Source organism: Rhinoraja longicauda, chromosome 14 (assembly GCF_053455715.1).
Source record: "Rhinoraja longicauda isolate Sanriku21f chromosome 14, sRhiLon1.1, whole genome shotgun sequence".
Taxonomy (NCBI): Eukaryota; Metazoa; Chordata; class Chondrichthyes; order Rajiformes; family Arhynchobatidae; genus Rhinoraja; species Rhinoraja longicauda.
This window is the reverse complement of record NC_135966.1, coordinates 21,168,651-21,180,511: the sequence shown is the minus strand read 5'-3', so window position 1 is coordinate 21,180,511 and position 11,861 is coordinate 21,168,651. Positions and strand designations below refer to the sequence as shown.

At 43.2% G+C, this 11,861-nt stretch overlaps 1 protein-coding gene across 1 annotated transcript; it reads left to right on the top strand.

Moving 5' to 3' along the window:
- Positions 1-2,584: 2,584 nt before the first annotated feature.
- On the top strand, positions 2,585-6,656 carry LOC144599848 (trypsin inhibitor ClTI-1-like). Its single transcript, XM_078411102.1, has 4 exons — positions 2,585-2,639; positions 4,928-4,968; positions 5,067-5,176; positions 6,611-6,656. The coding sequence occupies exons 1-4, from the start codon at positions 2,585-2,587 to the stop codon at positions 6,654-6,656; spliced, it is 252 nt and encodes an 83-aa protein (XP_078267228.1).
- Positions 6,657-11,861: the final 5,205 nt, after the last annotated feature.

The following is an 11,861-nucleotide window of genomic DNA, read 5'->3' as shown; positions in this document are numbered from 1 at the left end:
CAGATCAAAGCACTCTCAGCAGAATTGGCAAATATTAGTGCTGAACAGAATCGAACCACATCCAGAGGAAGTTAAAGAAGCAATTAGATGTGTTTGAGAATAGAGGGGCAGGCAGTAATTTATCTGGTTGGGTTGGGCAGGTGGAAAAGGGAAATTGATGACAAGAAGTTGGTTTCACAGCTTTAGTAGAATGATATAAATAACCTAATGTATTTTGACATCTGTTGAAAGAATGTTGATGAATTAAATAAAAAATTACCTTGAATTTTTCCTGAACTCATGGTACAGACATGATTCATACCATTGAAATTTACACAGTGCCAGATCCCTGCACTGGGACCATTTGGGAACAGCCAGAAGGTTTTAACTTCTGAGATTATTGACTTTTGTTCTTGGCAATCTGTATATAAAAGAGGGTTGTGCATTTCAATCTATTTGAAACTTTTTCAATTGCTCTCTGATAACCCTGTTGATAATCAAGTGTCTGTGTACCTCTACTTTAAAAATACTCAAGATGTTCCCTAAATGTTCATGACTCCGTGAGGAAAAAAAAGCTACCTCATCTCTGCCTTATATGGGTGATACCTTATTTTAAACGGTGACGCCTAGTGCTAGATCATTTCACAAACGATCCACATCCACCCCATCAAAACCTGTCAGAATCCTATGTTTTAATCAAGTCTACTGATTTTTCTAAACTCCTGTGAATTCAAGCCTGGACTGGAAACATAAAACAACCCCACCCCCACCCCTCCTCCCAATTCCAGGTATTAATGCAGTAACTTTTTCTGAATTGCTTTCAATGTGTTAACTTATTTCTTAAATAAGGAGATCAAATCTGTAGACTGCACTCCAGAAGTGGTCTCACCAATACCCAGAGGAAATGGTATCTGACCACTAGCTCATGGATAACTTCTGACATGGGAGTCAGATAAGATAATCTGTGAAAGGATGTTCCTGGCCATTTTCTACAGAACGCCCAATCACAGGTACAGCTAACATGGATCATTGAATCAGCCCTACTGTATTATCATTAAGCATATATCAGACAATGACAAGTCAAAGAGAACTCAGTTATTCCGATAGCTGAGAGTGATTGTGTGCAACACCTGCCTCAGGTTGAAAATGCTTCTGGTTTTGTACATGACACTCTGTTTACAAGTCTATTAAACCATGGTCTGGATCTATCTGTCGACGATAATCGTGCACCTCAGGTCTCAGTATATATTTAGGAATTTGTTTGGGGCCCACTCATTTAACAGATGTTCCCCTTTCCACGGTATGAAAATGTTAGCATAATTGCATTGTCCAGCCCCATAAAATATGACTAAATCAAAAGATACCAATTTTTTTCTGCCTGCAAAGTAATTTGGAAGAAACATGAAAAAAAATGCTCTTTTATGTGTTCATGGGAATTGTAAAAATTAGGAACACCTGTTTAAAACAGCAAGATTACTTCAAGTCATTGCTGCGGACTTTACACCATTTATCATTGGCTTTGACAATAACTTCCCTGCTATTTTGGTGGAGGAACCATTAATTGCTGCGTTCTTTGGCAGAATGCTCAGTTCTTAAATGAAGGGATTGACCATGTAATTAATTTTATTACATTTGACCACTTTTATATAGCAATCAATCACATCCACTCAATTATGGCAATTATACAGGCTCTTTCCAGAAGCCAATTAACAAAATGAAAATTCATCCCTCTCCAACACCTGAAATCAAAGAATGCACAGAGAGGGAATAGTTTTTTTTTTGTTTAATTGAAGCATGTCCTTGCACAAAGCTTTACAGAGACCTTTCAAAGATATTTGAGTGATAGAGGAATTAATTAAAATTCAAAGCAAGTAGGGATAATCAATAAATGTTGATCTTGGAGATGCAAGAAACTGCAGATGCTGGAATCTTGAGCAAAAAAACAAAGTGCGGGTGAGCCTCAGGTCGGGCAACATTTTTCCTCAGGTCAGGCTGATCTTACCAGTGACATGTAGTCCAGTAAATGCATATAAAATATTGAAGTTAAAGTTAGATTAGCTGGCGGCTAATATGTGCTTAATCAGTCTGAAGAAGGGTCTCGACCCGAAACCACACCCATTCCTTCTTTCCAGAGATGCTGCCTGTCCCGCTGAGTTACTCCAGCATTTTGAGTCTTAAGACAATGTGGTATTTTTTCAATTCCTATTAAATATTAAGAGAATGGAGGAATGGTCACACCTCTATTAAATTGATATATTCACCATAAGCTGCCTAAGTAAATAATTAGTTGGTATTGAACATCTTTGCCCAGCATTTTAATAGTTTTAATGGAAATCAACATTTGCAAAAAATATTCCTTATTAACTGAAATGGATTTTAAATTATTTATCTAACACCCATCACATAAACAAATTCATTTTAAAGTTTAACATGTTGAAAAAACATTGAAAGTGATTTGTCACATCAGAAAATTATGACTAATGATGCAACAAATTATCTTGCAACATGTACCTAGTGATGTCACAAACAAGATAACTAGGGTCATGTAAAGATATAAATACTGCTAAAAACATTTGGTTCAAGGCAACGCAAAAAAAACTTCAACATGAAGAGAACAAACTACCTTTTCATTGTAACACTTGTGGTTTTCATTTTTGTTGGTGAGTACAATTTTCTCAATCTCTCAGAAATTGGTAATTTCTCGACAAAATTCAAAATGAGCAATGTTTTTGAAATCATTGTTTTAGACTACTTTGGCTTTGAGCTTGCTTTTCTTGGTTGAGCGCTTATTCTGGTGATATACAGTTGCATGTACTTTGTTTGAATAGTAATTTAATAGAAGCCAGAGGGTTGTGGTGACAGGACAATGTTCAGGATGTAGGTCTGTGACCAGTAGAGTTCTGTTGGGATCTGTGCTCAGACCACTGTTGTTTGCGATCATAAGATCATGTGATAGGAGTAGAATTAGGCAATTTGGCCCATTGTCCACTCCGCCATTCAATCATGGTTGATCTATCTCTCCCTCCTAACCCAATTCTCCTGCCTTCTCCCAATAACCTCTGAACAAGAATCTATCTATGTCTGCCTTAAATGTATCCACTGACTTTGCCTCCACAGCCTTCTGTGGGAAAGAATTCCACAGATTCACCACCAAGTCATTGATAAATGGACATAAACATAGACGGGTGGGTTAGTAAGTTTGTGTATGGCACCGAGATTGTTGGAGTCGCTGACTATGAAGAGAGCTATCAGAGTATACAGTGGGATCAGGATCAGCTACAGAAATGGCCCTAGAAAGGACAGATGTAGCAAATGTGAGGTGTTGCACTCTGGAAGGTCAAATGTAAGGGGAATATATGCAATTAATGGCAACTATTACAGATTGATGAAAAGAGAGATCTTAGGGTCCAAATCCATAACTCACTGACAGTGGTAACACAAGTAGATAGAATAGTAAAGAAGGCATATTGTATACTTACATATATACATAGACAATAAGTGCAGGAGTAGGCAATTCGGCCCTTCGAGCCAGCACCGCCATTCAATGTGATCATGGCTGATCATCCACAATTAATTTGCTTTCATAGGTCATGGCATTGAATATCAGGGTATAACTTTTTATAGACAGAGGATGGTGAGTGCCTCAAATGCCTTTCCAGAGGTGATGGTTGGAGCAGATAGATTATTGGCATTTAAAACACTTTGAAATGCAGGGAATGGAAGTATTTGAGTTATGTACAGTTCGATATATGATGGTCTTGGCATCATGGTTGGCACAGACATTATGGGCCGAAGGGCCTGTTCTTGTGCTGCACTGATTTATGTTCTATCATCAATATTTTTCAAACTTGATGGTGATTAGGCATTTTTCAACTTTGATCCAAAATTCATGTTAGACTGGCTGGATCTCTTACATGAGCTGATATCAGGTAACATAGACCACTTTCACGGTCCCAGCTTTTATTTGAAAATTATCATTGAGCTGAGGCAGTAACTAAGAGGTATCAGAGGTTATGGGGAGAAGGCAGGAGAATAGAGTTAGAAGGGAGAGATAGATCAGCCATGATTGATGGCGGAGTAGACTTGATGGGACGAATGGCCGAATTCTGCTCCTATCACGAATGATCTTATGATCTAATGAGAAATATATTTCCTAGTTAATCCATATATATTAGCCTATTCATGAATCTCACCCGCTTCATCCCTCAGCAAGAAATCATTTGTCATGGATGAAAAAGTCATTGATGAAACAAAATTCAGGTTCGGTTCCACCAAGGTGCAATAAAATTCCCAGTTTGCATGAAGTTCATGAAGTCAACAATAAATACAGTAATTGCACAATAAATACAATCACAAATGGAAGAACAGCAAAATAGTGCAAAGATTGTAGTACAAACTGAAGTGGTACAAAACCAACACGAAAGTACAATCCTAGAATATCTGAATGAGACAACGTTAAGAATATAATTCTCAGATTATCGGAAAAGGTTCTGAGTTTTTTTAACATCATAATTAGTTATGCTAATTTCAGAATTTGGTTCACTGACAGTTCCAATATATCCTGGTCCACAGGATGGATTTATTGAAAAAGATAAAGTGAAATCTCCATAGGCTTAAAGATATCAGACAAACCTTCAATTATTATGTTTTCATTTGCAATGTTTAACATTATTTATTTCTTAATTGATTAATTTTTTTAATTAATTAATTTTTTCAATCAATTAATTGTGACTCAGGATAATGCTCACAAATAGAATGTTTCTAAATCATGGAATATCCCTATTTGGATATGATATTTGATGATTTTTTTCATCTTATATTTCCAAAATCTTTTAATGTGTTGAAAAGGTATTTATTATATTTCAGCACTTTTCCCATAAAATTATGAAGGCTGCAAAATCAATTTTGTCAATCCTCCAATTATATGTGTAATTGTTATATTTTTCAGGCATATCCAAAGCTACCGTAATTCTTGAAGAAACTGAACAAGTAAGATCGTAATTTGATTTGCTGTTTGCCGGTTAAAGGAATTTTCCTAGGATTTGTTTCATATTATTGAGGTGTGATATTTTTAATTCCTTGTATAGCCGGCCTGTGATCAGTACGATTTGCCAGCATGTCCAAGGCATTATACACCAGTCTGTGGCACAAATGGTATCACATACTCAAATGAGTGTTTGATGTGCCTTGAGATCAAGTAAGTGAATTAAATATTTTTTCAGATTAGGTATAGGAGTAGTCAAGATTAGTCACTTGAACTCATATAAAAATATTTTTGCAACTGTATTGGTAAGATCTTATTTAGAAAGGAATATTATATAAATTGGTCATGCCAACAACAAAGATCCAAAAATAGGAATACTGCACAGCAACCATTTACTATTCGAAAGCAAAATAATAACTTCTCAATACGTTACAAAACCAAACTGTTAATCTTTATATGATTAAGCATTTTTCTTATTGGAAGTAGCAATAATAACACAAGATCCAATTATAATAAAGATTCATATTTCATAAAGGAATGACATTTGCAGATTTGGATACAAGCAGAAATGTATCTGAAAAATAAAGCTTATGTTCCAATAAAGTTGAAAAGCTGAGCTAAGAAGACAATGGCACTGAATTTTTCCCAGACTTTCTGACCGTTTAACACCATTTACAGAGGTTTGGAAGTGTCTCTGAATATAAGCACAATTTGTTCTGGTAATTCCTGTCAATTACCCAAATTTTTAACCAACCCTCTGCCTCCGCAGTTGCCACCTGACCTGCTGTCATCCTCCACAGTTAGCTTTAACTCTCTACCTGTTTGGCCTGCACTTAAGTGGAACATTTTTTTAAAAAGTGAACTAAAACTTATTTGGCATTGTTTGTCAATGCTTAATAATATGTACAATTGGAAGGCATGGATCTTAAGTTATAGATTGAAATGGATCAATTAAGTTGTTAGTATCATAGAGTCTAGAGTCATACAGCATGGAAACTGGCCCTTCAGACCAAATTGCTCACAACAATCACCATGTCTCATCTACACTAGTCCCACCTGCCTGTGTTTGGCCCATATCCCTCTAAACCTGTCCTATCCATATACGTCTAATTGTTTCTTAAATGTTGCAATAATCCCTGCCTCAACTACCTCCCCTGGCAGCTCGTTCCATGCACCCACCTCCCAGAGGGTGAAAATGTTACCCCTCAGATTCCTATGAAATCTTTCCCCTTCACCTTAAACCTATGTCCCCTGATTTTTGATTCCCCTACAATGGGTAAGAGACTCTAAATTTGAGCTGTCATTAAAATTATTTCATTAAAATAATAACCCTGTTAAATGCTGAATAAATAAGAGTGTTTCTGGATTTGCACAGGAAAAGCAGCTGTACTAAAATATTTCAAGGATGTTGTAGTGAATAAACATTTTGTGATTACTTTATTTGTGAGAATATGTCAACATTCTTCAGATGTTCATCTTGAAGTTCTGCCATTTTGAATCTAAACTGTGTTTACATACCTTTTAAAAAATAATTCACGTCTCACTTGTACCGAATGACTTTTAACTCTATTGTCAATCTAATTTGCCAATCATGAAAAATAAAGACCACAATCACTATCTTACAGTAAATATTCTTTTTTTCTTCAGGCAGACAAAGACAAACATTCGTATAGTAAAACGAAGTGAGTGCTGATGTTATCCATTGCAACACCAGACATTAAACAGCATGTTTGCAAAAGCAATGTCTGCCTGACTTGTTGATAAAATAAATAGAATGAACTATTTACAATGCATTATTTTTATTTCCTTTCTCTTCATAGTCAATTAAATAATCTAGTTAATTTAAGCATGTTGAGAGTTGACCATTTTTGTACAAGACCATATCCCATATCTTTGATAAAATTCACATCCCCAAAATGGAGTTAGGTTTATTCATTCCAAAACAAGGGTTTTCTTAAACATACTGTTGAAGAAAAATCCAATTTATCCTATCCCTATTATACTTCTCTAATCTGAATTTCAGTTACTTGTTGAACAGTGGCAGGCTGCAGGATGGATGGGAAGTAGTGATCAAATGTCTTAATCTACTAATGAGCAGTTCAATTAGTTTCTCTAAATGAAAGAGTTTCCAACAAAGAAGTGGCAAATGGAATACAGCGTTGCAAAGTGTATGTTCATGCACTTTGGTAGAAGGAGAAAAGGCATAGACTACTTTCTAAATGGGGAGAGGATTCAGAAATTGGAGGTGTAAAGCGACTTGGGATTGCTGGTGCAAGATTCACAAAAGATCAATTTGCAGGTTGAGTCAATGGTTGGAATGCAAATGCAATGCAAGCATTTGTTTCAAAAGGGACTAGAATATAAAATTAATGATGTAATGCTGAGACTTAATAAGGCACTGATCAGGCCACATTTGGAATATTGTGATCAGTTTTAGACAATAGACAATGGACAATAGGTGCAGGAGTAGGCCATTCGGCCATTCACCGTGATCATGGCTGATCATGCACAATCAGTACCCCATTCCTGCCTTCTCCCCATATCCCCTGACTCCGCTATCATTAAGACCTCTATCTAACTCTCTCTTGAAAGCATCCAGAGAATTGGCCTCCACTGCCTTCTGAGGCAGAGAATTCCACAGCTTCACAACTCTCTGAGTGAAAAAGTTCTTCCTCATCTCCGTTCTAAACGGCCTACGCCTTATTCTAAACTGTGGCCCCTGGTTTGGGACTCCCCCAACATCGGGAACATGTTTCCTGCCTCTAGCGTGTCCAATCCCTTATTAATCTTATATGTTTCAATAAGATCCCCTCTCATCCTTCTAAATTCCAGAGTATACAAGCCCAGTCGCGCCTGTCTTTCAACGTACGACAGTCCCGCCATTCCGGGAATTAACCTCGTGAACCTACGCTGCACTCCTTGAATAGCAAGAATGTCCTTCCTTAAGTTTGTAGACCAAAACTGCACACAATACTTCAGGTGTGGTCTCACTAGGGCCCTGTACAACTGCAGAAGGACCTCTTTGCTCCTATACTCAACTCCCCTTGTTATGAAGGCCAAGGTTCCATTGGCTTTCTTCACTGCCTGCTGTACCTACATGCTTCCTTCCAGTGACTGATGCACGAGGACACCCAGATCTTGTTGTATTTCCCCTTTTCCTAACGTGACACCATTCAGATAATAATCTGCCTTCCTGTTCTTACCACCAACATGGATAACCTCACATTTATCCACATTAAACTGCATCTGCCATGCATCCGCCCACTTACACAACCTGTCCAAGTCACCCTGCAACCTCATAGCATCTTTCTCACAGTTCACACTGCCACCCAGCTTTGTGTCATCTGCAAATTTGCTAATGTTATTTTTAATCCCTTCATGCAAATCAATAATGTATATTGTAAATAGCTGCGGTCCCAGCACCGAGCCTTGCGGTACCCCACTAGTCACTGCCTGCCATTCTGAAAGGGACCCATTTATCCCCACTCTTTGCTTTCTGTCTGCCAACCAATTTTCTATCCATGCCAGTACCCTACTCCCAATACCATGTGCTCTAATTTTGCCCACTAATCTCCTATGTGGGACCTTGTCGAAGGCTTTCTGAAAGTCAAGGTACATCCACCAGCTCTCTCCTGTCCATTTTCCTGGTTACATCCTCAAAAAAAGCTTTGGGCCCAATATAAAAGAAAGGATGTGTTGGCATTGGAGAGGATTCAGAGGAGGACTACAAAAATGATCCTGGGGATGATTGGGTTAATGTATGGTGGGGCGTTTGAAGGCTCTGGGCTTGTACTCACTGAAGTTTGGAAGGATAAGGAGAGATCTCATTGAAACCTAATGAAAGGCCTAGATAGAGTGGACTATGGCGAGTCTGGAGGCTCGTTCTTTGTTGAAGAAGTTTATTGCGACCAATATTCGATCACAAAGTATAACGAACGAGATTACAGACAACCATTAATTCTAACTGTTCACTTCGAAGAAGTCTCCTAACTGACTGGTTTTGGGTGCCAAAACCACACGTGACGACGCTGTCCAATCAGCGGGCTCACTCCCTGAACCAATCCTTACGGTCGCACCCACACGTGACCTTGCTGGCCAATCTGAGGGTTTGACTCCCAAGACCAATCTCTATGGTCAGTACATGACCCCCCCCAGAACCCGAGGTACGGAACCTAGCAGGGAGCCGGATTGCGCGACCAGAACGAGTAGGGAGAGGGGCTGCCGGAACCACAGGTGCAGGGGGTCCTGGATCGGGTGGAACTGCAGGAGGACGGCCCCGCCGAGGCGGTTGGCCGACCACGACAGGGCTGTCCGGATCCAAGTGCGCAGGTTTGAGCCTGGACACCGAAACGAGCTCGCTCTTGCCGCCCACATCCAAGGTGAAGGTGACCGTCCCTTACGCAACATGCGGAACGGGCCTTCATAGACCCTCTGCAACGGGGAACGATGGGCATCCCTACGCAGAAACACAAACTCACAGTCCTTCAAGGCGGGCGGTTCGTGTACCATGAAACACCCATGACGCGAAGTAGGAACCGGAGCCAGGGAACCCACGCGTGCCCGGAGTGATGCCAAAACCGACGGAACTGAAGGCTGCTGACCAGAGGACTCCGGCAGGAAATCCCCGGGCACTCGAAGTGGCGAGCCATATACTAGTTCCGCGGACGAAGCACCGAGATCCTGCTTAGGAGCAGTCCGGATGCCCAAAAGGACCCAGGGAAGTTGGACTACCCAGTCCGGGCCTTCCAGCCGTGCACTGAGGGCCGCCTTAAGTTGCCGGTGGAACCTCTCCACGAGCCCATTAGCCTGTGGGTGGTACGCCGTGGTCTGCTGCTACCGGGAGCCGTATAGCTCCGCCAGCGTGGCCCAGAGGGTGGAGGTGAACTGGGATCCCCTGTCAGTGGTAATGACGGACGGAACACCGAAACGGGCCACCCAATGGAGGGCCAGGGCCCGGGCACAAGAGGCAGCGGAGGTATCGGACAACGGGAAAGTTTCCGGCCACCGGGTGAATCGATCCACCACCGTGAGCAGATGGGTGTAGCCCCGGGAGGAAGGTAAAGGTCCGACTAAATCCACGTGAATATGGAAAAAACGGACCTCTGGAACCGCGAACTCTTGCACCGGAAGCTGAACATGGCGGTGAACTTTAGCGGTCTGGCAGGGAACGCAGGAACGGGCCCAAGCGGCTACCTGCTTTTGCAGGCCATGCCACACAAACCGAGCGGCCACTAAGGCAGAGGTGGAGCGGATGGACGGGTGCGCCAGCCCGTGAATGGCATCAAACACCCGGCGCTGGAGGGAGGCCGGTACTACCGGCCTGGGACGGGGAAGGGAAACATCACACCAGACTTTTGTGCCCGCAGGCCCGCAGGCCACCTGAGCCAACTTCTACCCCGAAGCGACGGACCAGTATGCCGAGGCGGTGTCTGCCTCCGCAAGCCTCCGCAAGCTCCTGGGGATCCACCTCGCAGTCCACCGCTGAAATGGGGGAAACAGCGGGCCGTGACAGGGCGTCAGCAACAGCATTAAGCTTACCCGCGACATGACGGACATCGGTAGTAAACTCAGAGATGGCAGTCAGGTGCCGCTGCTGGCGGGCCGACCATGGGTCAGACAATTTGGAAAAGCAAAAGTCAACGGTTTGTGGTCCGTAAAGGCCACAAACGGGCGGCCTTCTAGGAAATACCTAAAGTGACGGACAGCTAAATAGAGAGCCAGAAGCTCTCAGTCAAAGGCGCTATACTTCAGCTCAGCCGAACTCAGCTGTCGGCTGAAAAACGCCAAGGGCTGCCAAAGGCCACCCACCTGCTGTTCCAAAACCCCTCCCACTGCCACGTCCGACGCATCGACCGTCAGGGCCGTGGGGGCGGAGGCGCTCGGGTGGACAAGCATGGTGGCGTCTGCCAGGGCTGCTTTAGCTGCTGCAAAAGCGGACTCAGCGGCCGCGGACCATTCTAATTCTACAGGTTTGCCCGCGAGGCACTGGAAGAGCGGGCGCATGACCCGTGCTGCTGCCGGGACGAACCTATGGTAGAAGTTCACCATGCCCACGAACTCCTGCAACCCCTTCACTGTGGTGGGCTGCGGGAATGCACGGATAGCCTCCACCTTCTCGGGCAAAGGGGTGGCGCCGGCAGGGGTGATGCGGTGCCTTAAGAAATCAAGAGAATGGAGGCCAAATTGACACTTGGAAGGTTGGATGATGAGCCCGTGGTCTTGGAGCCGCCGGAATACGGTCCGCAAGTGGGCCAGGTGTTCCTGCTCCGAGGGGCTGGCGACCAGGATATCATCTAAATAAATGAAAACAAAAGGCAAATCTCGACCAACACGGTCCATGAGTCGCTGAAAAGCCTGTGCCGCGTTCTTTAAACCTAAAGGCATACGCAACCATTCGAACAACCCGAACGGAGTGATCGTGGCAGTTTTTGGTATGTCCTCTGGGCGCACAGGGATCTGGTGGTAGCCCCGCACCAAATCGATCTTGGAGAAAACCACGGCACCTTCCAGTCCAGACGAGAAATCTTGGAGGTGCGGTATGGGGTAGCGGTCGGCCGTGGTGACGGCATTGAGGCGCCGATAATCGCCGCATGGTCTCCACCCCCCAGATGCTTTGGAGACCATATGCAATGGCGAGGCCCACGGGCTGTCGGACTGACGGACAATGCCCATTTCTTCCATCTTCCTGAATTCTGCCCGCGCCACCACCAGTTTGTCGGGTGGTAAACTCCTGGCCCGAGCGAAAACGGGGGGCCCCTCGGTGCGGATGTGGTGGACTACACCGTGCCGGGCAGAAGGGGCATCGAAACGCTGGACGAGCAGCTCCGGAAACTCCGCCAGGACTGCAGCATAGGGGTCGGGGGCCGCGACGACGGCCTGGACAGTCGGGCTGGGCGGG